General features: G+C 41.6%; 2 protein-coding genes across 2 annotated transcripts; one reads left to right on the top strand and one right to left on the bottom strand.

Annotated features, from left to right (window-relative positions):
* The first annotated feature begins 592 nt into the window (after positions 1-592).
* Positions 593-3,112, top strand: LOC119729142. Its single transcript, XM_038201666.1, has 2 exons — positions 593-928; positions 2,366-3,112. The coding sequence occupies exons 1-2, from the start codon at positions 926-928 to the stop codon at positions 2,960-2,962; spliced, it is 600 nt and encodes a 199-aa protein (XP_038057594.1). The 5' UTR covers positions 593-925; the 3' UTR covers positions 2,963-3,112.
* Positions 3,113-6,724: 3,612 nt separating this feature from the next.
* LOC119727124 lies at positions 6,725-9,763 on the bottom strand. Its single transcript, XM_038198985.1, has 2 exons — positions 9,086-9,763; positions 6,725-7,471 (listed from the first exon to the last, which is right to left on the bottom strand). Exons 1-2 carry the CDS (start codon positions 9,471-9,473, stop codon positions 7,317-7,319), a joined length of 543 nt encoding a protein of 180 aa, XP_038054913.1. The 5' UTR covers positions 9,474-9,763; the 3' UTR covers positions 6,725-7,316.
* Between the last annotated feature and the right edge of the window lie 1,084 nt (positions 9,764-10,847).

The raw sequence follows: 10,847 nt of genomic DNA on the forward strand, positions 1-10,847 counted from the left end.
ATTAACCATCGCAACTGTACATGCGCACAAAACTGTCGGAAGCATAAATAATTTGCCATATGCGTGCAAAATCAAGGAGTTAAGAAGTATTTGAAGGCCTTCGAGCTGTGGAGACAATAAATATTTGAAAAGTTGCATTGCACTATTTTGTGTTTCTTTCTTCGATGTCTACTGAAGTGTGAACTTCTACTTTCATTTTCGTTGCATTCCCAATTTGCAGATTCGGGTGCTATTTGCCCCCCCCCCTTTGACTTGTGTTCATTCTTCTAGCTCTGTGTTGATCCAAACAAACTAAATCGTTCAATATTGATGAGCGCATGCGCATTTTGAGGATCGAAATGGGTCAACGGCCACTTGTTCGCAACAACAAATTGAGGAAGGGGGAAGGGAGACAAAAAGAAAAAAAAGAAACGAAAGTTCAAAAGATGAAAAGCCTCCAAATGTGAAAATGAAAGAGTAACAGACAGACAGCTGAATTCTGGTGGTGCCGCGGATCGGAAGGGCAGTCACAAAGGACGAGTCTGTTCCCGCCATTTTCATTCCAGGAATTGCCTGCCGCGATTAAAGTCACATGACCAAGATTCAGAGAAAAATATGGCATTGCGCCAGAAATTTTAAACCACGGCTTCCCGCGTGTGCTCATCAAGACCTACATGCAGTACATGCGTGTGCTCTGTTCCCGCCTCAGCATTAGTCATATCGGACTGATACCGCTCTGCCCGTATAAACGTACTGACTTCGATCTGTCCACAGCCAAAAACAGTTTGCTGTCTTGCTAGATCGACGGTGCGTGTCTGCGGAGTCTCTGCATTTTTGCTCGACACTCAACTATCGACTTGAGTCGACATAGGTTTGCCATATCTCTAGTCTCCTTCCCAGACGCATAATCTGAGTCTCGGCAGACAGCATTTCAAGTTGATCTACAATGGTAGGTGTGACTTTTCAAACCCATTTTTGACGATTCATTACTTTTGTCAATGTAGGCCTAAGTTTGTGTGTATTAAACAGTATAATTTGGTCGAATTCCTCCCAAGTCGGAATTATTAACCACAAATGTTTACCACGGATGAAATCAGCACGCCTAATGTTCAACCTGTCATGACGTTGACGTGAATTCGCTTTCGTAAACTTTAATTCGATTTTTTTTTTCTCAGAAATATCCAGAAAATCTCTTGTATACAATTACGAATGTGCCCGAATTGAGACTAGGGTCCAATTCACCCGAAAACTCCTGAAAAGAAAATATTGCTTCGGGATATGATAAGCAAAAACAAAAAATCCGCGGAGCACCAGTCAGTTTGGCAGTATACAACCCAATGACAATTTGGCTGGTGACCTGTTGTGCTAAGTGCTTACCCCATCAGTCAAACTAAAACTCGCTTACCAGAAAGCTCACCAGACAGGGAAGAACATTGGTAATATAAGTTTGGGGTTTCCCCTATTTGCAACCACAAACGCACACCATATAGACCATATCACTGTGTACCATCCATGTGTAGCAATCCGATCTCTCCATATCCGGGTTTGAGGCCAAAGAGCACTCACGAGGTTTTTGTTATGTTGACTTTCGTTCGAAATCTGACCGCATTTAAAGCGCAATAGAGCTACATTTCCTATGTGTTCCGTTCCCAGATTCAGTAGCACTTGTTGCAGCATTTTTACATCCTCAAAATTCTGGTAATTTTACACATTGACACTCGTAGGTTGCAGAGGGGAAAAAAGAACGCACTTTAATCTTTTCGTATTGAAACAAGAATAAAACTCAAATCTGTATTGTTTGTTCCCCCCCCCCCCCCACCCTGCCCCGCTGCCCCAGGTCCGATGTCGGGATTTGGTCGCGTTTTCATGCCCCAGGGTGGGGATTTTGGACAGTCAAAAACATTGTTATCATTGGCGTACTAGTACATGGAATTAAAGGCAATCACTAGTGCGCCCCATGTATGTGTGTCGGAGATTGTCACTTACATTTTGCCCGAGGGGTAGGGATTTTGTCACTTCAAAAGTGACAATCCCCACGTTTTGGGTTGGACAGCCCGGGGGGGGGGGGTGGGGGCGAAACAATTGATATGCGGGAAAGAAATTTGAAACCTGACGCTACTTCAGCAGTTGTGTACAAAGTCTAGGGAGAGTCAGGAAAATTAGTCCCAGATTCATGTCTTATCATCATTTTTGCCATGACTGACCTTCATTGAGATGATATATGAGGCAAAAAAGCAGCGTCAGGTTGCAATATTCTTTCCGATAGGCGCATTGTATTCGTATGAGGTCTTCCCTCCCATTCGCTGAAGGCATAATATTATTTAGCTGTCACAAAACGTATTTGTTGTCATTTCTCAACAGTGTTTGTGTTCTTTTTTTTCTTCAGTCGACGTCCTTCCAAAGATTACATAAGGCCCACCTATCCAGGTGCTGTACTGCACTGATGGTCGCCATTTTGTTTCTGTCAACGGTGAAATCTGACCCCGGGAAGACAGACTGCCTCGTTCCCGACGATGTTCAGCTCCTTGCCCAACTGCTATCAAACGGTGGGATTGTGATGAGTCCCACTGGCAACGAGGCAGACGAGCACGAGCAATCCTTAGTCCAAGACCCTCGCGATATCTTCCAGGCCGGCCAAGTTGACCTTAACTCAGGGGTCACTCCGGGAGACTGGCACTGTCCTATCGGGGAGGAACCTCCGCGGCACGCACCAGTGCATGAGCTCGCAGCGTGCCCGTGGCGGTTCGTGGTGGACCGTGACCCAACCCGCTACCCGCCTACCGTGTTCCACGCCGTTTCTCGGTGCGGCGCCTGCTTAGGTCCCGGTGGCTCTCTCATAGCCGGAACGAGATGTGAACCCGTGACCTACCAAACCAAGGCGCTGCGCCAAAAGGGATGTGAACAACCCGGAGGTGTCATGACATATGACGTGGAGAACTTGGAACAAACTGTTGCTTTTCAGTGCACCTTCATTGCCAAATGATAAAATTAAAAATAAAATTGTTCCACCGATTTTTGGGGGTACCGGGAACATGGGGTGTACAAGCATAACATTCACTGTGTGGACTTCCGAACAAAAGAAGTCCACATACAAACCAGGTAGCAGCGACGTTGTGTGGACTTGCCCACGTCCACATAGTGTTTCCCCCTCCCTAGGGGGGGGGGGGGGGTAGAGACATTTTGGGGTTAGGTTTATCCGTAGCAAAATGAAGAGAAACACTGAAGGGAATCATAGAAAAAGAAATCGGTTGTTAGAGTTTTCACAGTGTGAGTAAAATGAGTTTTTTTTTCAAAGCAAAAATGCATGGGCGAAATCACTCACGAAAGTACATAAAGCCGATTTAAGTTGTTCTTAAGAATAACTTTCGGCGTTGCTAAAGTGAAAGCATTTTTTTACCGAAATGTATTGTGCCTAAACACCGAAACGTGTGCTTAAATTATCGGTGTAGTGTAAACAGTTGCTCGTAACGTTAAAAGTGCATGCTGGTTAAAAAAGATTGATTTGTAAAGATTATTATATGAAATACGATAAGCGGATGTACAGCATTGTACCCAGCTTATGCATAGCCTTATGCAAATCATGGTAACGTCATCAAAAAAAGTCGTTGATTGGCCTAGCTTAGGATATGTTTCGGGCACAGCTGCCAACACAATCAGTGACGTCATAGCGTTTTTCCTTGATGCTTAAAAACAAAGAGAGTTTACAATGTCAAAATCCTGAAATGAAAATGCCAGAGCAATTATTGACGTATCAAAACCCTGTCGAGAGAGTACACTTGACATTTTCCAGATATAATTGGGAGAGATACACCCACTGAAGTTTAACCCACAACGTACCCATTGTCTTCTTAACCTTTAATATCAGCGGTATATATCCTGCATTGTGATCATAAAAAGTACTTTTGGAGAAAAAAACACTATAGCTTTCGAAACCACAGTATAGTGAATAGAGTGGTTCTTTTATCGCCCATTATAATGTGTGGAGAACCAAGCCTTTTGTACACCTGCTTTGTCAATCGAGCTAATTATTCGTTTGGATTAGATTTTGCCGTTGTGCAAAGGAACTGCAACCGAAACTCGCATATTGTTTGAATAGTATAATGTCAATTTAGAGTTCATTGATTGAAAAACAGGACTTACAATCAGGAGTGGGCGGTTGTTTTACTGGAATCTTAACTTTAAACCATATTGTTGGCAGTTTTATTTTGATGTAATGGTGTAATCGGTTTTGTTGGATTTTTGTTTGTAATAAATACTTGTTTTGATTGGTTATCATTGTCTTTGTTAGACACGTCAATTAAAAATAGGACCACGAAATGAAATCTGCATTATTTTGTGCCCAAAAAATACATCTAAAATTAATCTGACTCTTTCAAAACAAGATGAAATGGGAAAATGTTGGAGTGGGAAAAAAACATTTCCTTTGCCACCTAGAGTAAAGAGAGTACAATTCAAACACTCAAAAAGTTCAAACGGACATCAGTTTTTTCCTCTGAACCAAACTTATATTTCACAATCTACAAACACATTCTCAATCTAGGCCCTATTAGCAAAATAAAAAGGCGCTAAAATCAATTTTGTCAAAACAAGCCTTTTGTCTTTAAAATAATCAATCTGCGTAAAAAAAGGAAGAAAAACAAACCAGAGCAGTAAGATTTATGCAACTAATGAAGTGTAAACTTAAAGCTATCGCAGGATTAATAATATCGTTATTTATATGAGGTAGTCGCACGATAGTGCCTTACTATAACCCAGAGTTGTAATGACTCGAGTCAATGACTCGACTCGAGTCCGACTCGAGTCACATTTTTTGGCGACTCGACTCGACTCGAGTCCCGACGGGTAAATGACTCGACTCGACTCGAGTCACTGCGAGCAAATGACTCGACTCGACTCGAGTCCCTCATCAGAATGACTCGACTCGACTCGAGGAAGGCTAATAAGACTCGAGTCCCAAAATAAAAGCAAAACTTACTTGCGAAAAATATTTGCAATGACTTACGCTGCGCCGTTCGTGTTGCCAGTTTTTGTTCACGTCATGTTAATGTTCGCGAATAATGTACGTTTATATACAGCGGCAGTCTGTTTCCTTCCTCCATAATGAAACAACAAACATACACCGTGTCGCGGACTCCCACCTTGTGGTTCTATAGCATGTAATGCTAAACCCGGAACCAGACTTAAAACGCATTTCTCAATCCGTGGTTTCATCATTGGTTTCGGGCGATTTTGAAGTTCTTGGTGGAACGCTGGCTAAATTCATGTCCCGATTTCTCACAAAAAAATGGATACGGACGGGCCCACCTTTAAATAATCAGAAACAGTTTTGTATAATGCAATTAGGTTTTAACGTTGTCAGCGATCAGCGAACAACAAAATCTAGACCCGAAGCCAAACCAGTTATAAGACCGAAGTTTCACATCTTCTTATCTGTGACGTGAGCTAACTATGGAAACTGTTGGTTGGGTACCATACAGCATACTTTATGTCTTTGGATTTCCGTAATAGACTGGTGCCTTGTATTCTTTCTCTCTTGTGTTTGTTGCTTTTTATTGTAATTAAGTGTTCAAATATTTGTGACTCGAATTGACTCGAGCTAAATACTTGACTCGACTCGACTCGACTCGACCACACTCTGTGACTCGACTCGACCTTGTTGACCTAATGACTCGACTCGACTCGAGTCACTTCTTTAAAATGACTCGACTCGACTCGAGTCACAAAAATCAGTGACTCGTTACAACTCTGCTATAACCCGTAGGGTGTTATCACATGACACGTCACGTGATCATACAGTGGAATCTCCTTAATGTAAGGAACATCAAAATCCACACAGTGGATACTTTTTTAAGTTAATTGTCTGGTTTGCTAAATGTTCAACGAAAGATAAATTGCATTGTTTTTTGCACAAAAAAATGTAAACAACGGATTCATTTTGTCACAATAACAAGCTGATCCTAAACTTAAGAGTGTTGCTGCTTGAACAGACACTGAACTATGTTAAGAGTATTTCAAAATATTTTCCAAATTGTAAGCGAAAAATTCACACTGCTTTGATTGGTTAAACAAATACATGTAGTACGAAAGTAATTGATGTAATCTATTATGGATTTACTGATAAAATATAGCTAGCTCTTTGTACCTAATTGGAATTAAAAACAAATGGGTATAGAAATAAATATACAGATATTATCTTTATTTTACAGATATTAGAAAAAATATATTCTTTGTACTTTGGGAGGTAGTGAAATAGTTTTTTTATTAGAAATTATGACACCCAACCCACAGATTCTGAATCACATGGTACTTTCTATTTTTGCCAGTTTGCAGTGCACGGCCACAAGTACTACACCCGTACGGTAGCAACCAAGGTACTATACCCGTAGCAACCAAAGTACCAGACGCATTGTGTACAAATGCCTACGGGTGTGTCCGTTGCGCGTTGCGCGAATTGTTCCCAAGCGCTAGCGTCAGCAGACATTAAAATTGCTGTGCCTTTGGTCCATGGGCAGCTGGGCAAGCTACAGAGCTGGGTTCAAACATTTCGTGAAGGGGTAGTTTGGAAAAGTTCAAATAAATTTTCAACTAATTTCGTATTCAAATAAAAGCAATTTTTTTATTGTATATAGGTTATCGCCTAAAATCAAGCAGAATCTGTGGGAGAGGTGTTATAAAACACATATTGACTGCTTTATCTCGTGGTGTTAGTAAAACTAGCCTCCCTCGGTAATCCATGGAGCATTCTATTTTCCCTCAGCTTCGCCTCGGGAAAAAAAAAGAATACTTCATGGATCAAGTCGGGAGACTAGTTTTACTACACCCCTCGAAGCAGTCAATACTATTTTGTATACTATAATATAAATTATACTATATGGGTTCGAAACCCTCCGTCTGAGTACACAAATAAATAATTGTATATAATCTTTAAAATATAAATTATCTCAACTATAACTTACAGCCAAAAGCTCCTCTCTGCGTACACAAATAATTTCATATATCTTTATAAAATAGTTTCATAAACAATTTATTATCAATAAATATAGAATATCTAAGTTCATATAAATATCTTCAGCCGTTTTTTGAAAACCCTTTTCGATCATGTTAGATACCCTGTTTTTGTTTTCATCACACACCGTATGATGATGACAATTAAGAATGTGTCTTTACTCGATATTTTCTACATCCCCTTAAGGCATTCAGTTTTTGTCCCTGCAACCCTCCCCCCACCCACCTCCCTGGTAGGACCAGCTACCACGATAACCCAAATTCCTTAACCTCTGTCACAAGACACCTTTGTCGGTAGTACATGCACCTTCACAGGCGATGTGGTGTCCTTACTAAGGTCTGGTAACGGGACGGCTGCAGGTGAAGGCTACTGGAACCTGCAGGTATTCCACTCGGTAGGTGTAGTTGCCGTCTGCGCATTCGGTCCGGTTTAGCACCTTCATCCTGTAGTTGATCGGCTCACAGTTAGCATCGGAGATCTCACCACCTATACAGGTGAACGTATATAGTTGCAACGTGTAAACGGTAAAAATGGTAGAGTTGTCTCGAGTCAATCATAAGGCATTTTAACACGTGTCAAATCACAATTGAGATCACAAGTATAACAGAGGTAAACAATGTAATATCTCATTCAGATATCTTGTGACTTGAAAGGAGGCTAAATGATTTATGAAGTTATGTTGAGCACTTGTGATGACTTGTGATGATCTCTGAAAAACGGCACGGTGCCTTGTTTTTTGCTATCGAATTCGCATGTGGGGCAAAGACATATCGACCTAAACAAGACTGTGTACATGCCAACTACATGTTTCTCAATGAATCACTTTCCAATGAACATTCAAATAGGCATAATATATAGACGATGAAGTGAAATAGCGCCACCTGTTGATCGAGGGAATAATAATTTCAGGGAGCTGTTAAGCGAACACTTGAATTTCCTGCTAATGGTTCACAGTAGTAACGTCGAAGAGCGCTCTACCGTAAGCAGGATTTGCTAAAAAGTGTATAATCGCTATTCACGCGTTAGCCTTGTCTAGTTTTGTACAACCAGATTTGCACAACTTTTTAAGGTAAACGTGCGTCTTTACTGCTAACCACGAAAACGAACTCATGCATTATTCATAAGCATGTCTACTATGCTATGACGATTGCAGGGATTTCCCATAATTAGTAAGTGAATAGAATTAAATGGATCCTTAGATTTGACATCATCTAATGAAAATGCCTTATTAAGCCAGTAAAACATCAGTTTTCGTTTTCTCCCCCTTTTCTCCTTGAGCTTACTTCTTTTGTTTGTTTCACAACTCCTTCCAAGCACAGGAAGCACGCTGGAATGAATCTTATAATTTCCAGCGACTAGTTCCTCTTTTCACTCATTGTTATATAATTTGAAACGCACACGTACGGAATGGGTAAAAGAAAAAGACCGAGAACACGTGAGCATGGCCTCATCCTTGTCAGTCCGCCCGCTGGGGTTTCCGTTCGGCTATACGGCGGGAATTCCCTGCTAGAGGTGTATCCCGATTTCCGGTACCAAACCGCAAAAGGTGGACACGGATTTGTTTTCTTTAGGAAACCCCTCTCCTAATTCGTCATTTAACCGCAAAGATACGATTTGGAAGTCCTTTTTTTTCAATGGAAAGGAGGGTTTACCTTTATCACTTTTTCCACGCAAGAGTATGACTCATCGACAGTTGGTCCGTGAAATAATGCGAGAACGATCATTAGAACATCGGAACTCGTATAAGAAAGGCGATTTTTTTTGTTACATTGTAAACCCGTTTTTTTTGTTTTGTTTTTTTAAAGCTTAAAACCTACTTTTCATTTCGGCAACATCTTCAACAATCAATGCCTGTCAAGTCTCAGAATTATATTCATTTAACTCTCGTATTATTTTTCAAATTATTTCTAAGACGACCTATTGCAACCTATTGCAAATAGTACAATTTCGTTTAAAATGCGAATATATTGGCACAAATTATTCCTATAGGTTTTTATACAAATCACAGGTCTGATATTAGGGTATTTTTTAAAAATATAAATTACAGCTAGAACAGCGCCCTCGTTTAGGTGTGCATAAGAGTAATTGGAGTTCACTTACCCGTACGCGGGTCGATGCACTTGCCAGTGCCGTTGCACCGATGCACGGCTCGGTTGATGATCCTCGGAATCAGGGATGGGTACTCTCTTTGCTCGTAGTCCCACGGGCACACGGCCCTCTCGTTGACAGCCATGGACGAGACGATGCCGGTGTTTAGGGGACATGGACGGACGGCCGTGCCGGTGCCGGTATTCACCGACGAAAAGTGGGGCTCGAAGGACGTGGCGTTTCCCTCGAGTCCTAGGAGGAGCTCGCTGAGGTTCTGGGCCGTCAACGGCGCGCACTGGCCGGTGGACGCTGACGCAGTGTCACGCCTCATCACCGGGGTCGCGTTGGCCGTGGCGAGGAGGAGAACGCACGCCAGAAAAATCATCTTGTCGAGAGCCATGATTATTGGAGTCGGAGTCAACAAGCTTTTCGATACTTGTGTGAAGTTTTCGCGCCGTTTCTTTCTCAAGGCGTCTGGTTTGTCAGATTTGTGTTGTCCTTAGTCGTTTTCATTGGCGCCTTTATATAGCTTTGACACCTCTTAGGCCGGCCATTCTCTCGGTGACCTTTCCGTGCTCTCGTCAGGTAATTCGAGCAACATGACGCAATTTCTTTTCGGTGAGACGGGGGAATCCCCCGAGATTCGACGAGAACAATGCGAATACCTGAGGCCAGCCCAAGCATGATGAAGTTCTACATCCTGAATGAAGACCTTCTTTTGTCACAAAATCTTCTGCGCCTGAGTTTTTTTGGGGGTGGTACATTTACGATTGGCTGCGCTGGACATCCGCATATTAACCTCAAGAAGGAAAAATATTTTCAGGCGAAATTAACAAAAAGGATTGTAACAGAAACAAATAATTGCCGGAAAAAAATCTCACTTAATGACATTATTGGAATAACTAGCCGTATTTGGAAAGTGAACTATTGCAATACGGGGCTCATAATTAAGAATATTTTTTTTTAACTCACGTCTTGCGATGTGACGTAAATGCCCCCTTTTCTTTCAAGGAATCGTGGGTTGCAAGCAAAACTTAATGCAGGCAGTAAAACTAAAATAGCTAATCCAAGGAATTATCGATTACCGAGAGGACAAAAAAGCGGAAAAGGGAAACGACATCGGAATAATGTTTAGAATTTATTTAAAATTTCTCAGCGTGCAGCCCATTGTTGTCCAAAAATTCTTCAAGTCGGAAAAATCAGATATTGCCATTCCAATCAATAAAAAGAACAAGTAGGAATGGAAAGGCTTTTGTTAGAGGATTTGTGCAGGGAATAGGAGGGGAACTTTTAGTTAAACGATTATCTGTTTATCAGAAAATATATGATGAAACTGAAATGACGATGTGCCATGACGTAATGAAGATTAATTTATTACAGACTTTACTTCTGTTATTTGAGTATAGCGGGTGCCCTGGGGTCATGTATTTTTCCATGAAATTGTTTCGGGGAGGGGAGGGGAGGGAGAGGGTAGGGTGCTCAGACCCAGCCCGCAACGCTGACCTTACGGGAAGGATTCGCACTGGGGATTTTTTTATGTTCCGATCGCTACTGCCCTCATGACACTTCGTTGTTGCGTAACTTTGATCAGGGCCACACATTTTTCCTTCACGACCCATGACTGCGCAAAAAAAATCTCTCTTTGTTCTCGTGGAAAATTTTAACACGGTGAACAGACGAAAATAAAGGATAACTCTTTAAGCAAAGGGGGCAAAAGGATAACTCTTTAAGCAAAAGTCTCTCTTATTTCCCGTGGAAAATTTAAAAACGGTGA

Source organism: Patiria miniata, unplaced genomic scaffold (genome assembly GCF_015706575.1).
Source record: "Patiria miniata isolate m_02_andy unplaced genomic scaffold, ASM1570657v1 HiC_scaffold_20, whole genome shotgun sequence".
Classification (NCBI taxonomy): Eukaryota; Metazoa; Echinodermata; class Asteroidea; order Valvatida; family Asterinidae; genus Patiria; species Patiria miniata.

Coding starts and splice junctions, on each gene's coding strand:
- LOC119727124 (XM_038198985.1), bottom strand. CDS start 9,473: ATGGCTCTCGACAAGATGATTTTTCTGGCGTGCGTTCTCCTCCTCGCC. Junction 7,472..9,085: donor GTGCATCGACCCGCGTACGG/GTAAGTGAACTC, acceptor TCACCTGTATAG/GTGGTGAGATCTCCGATGCT.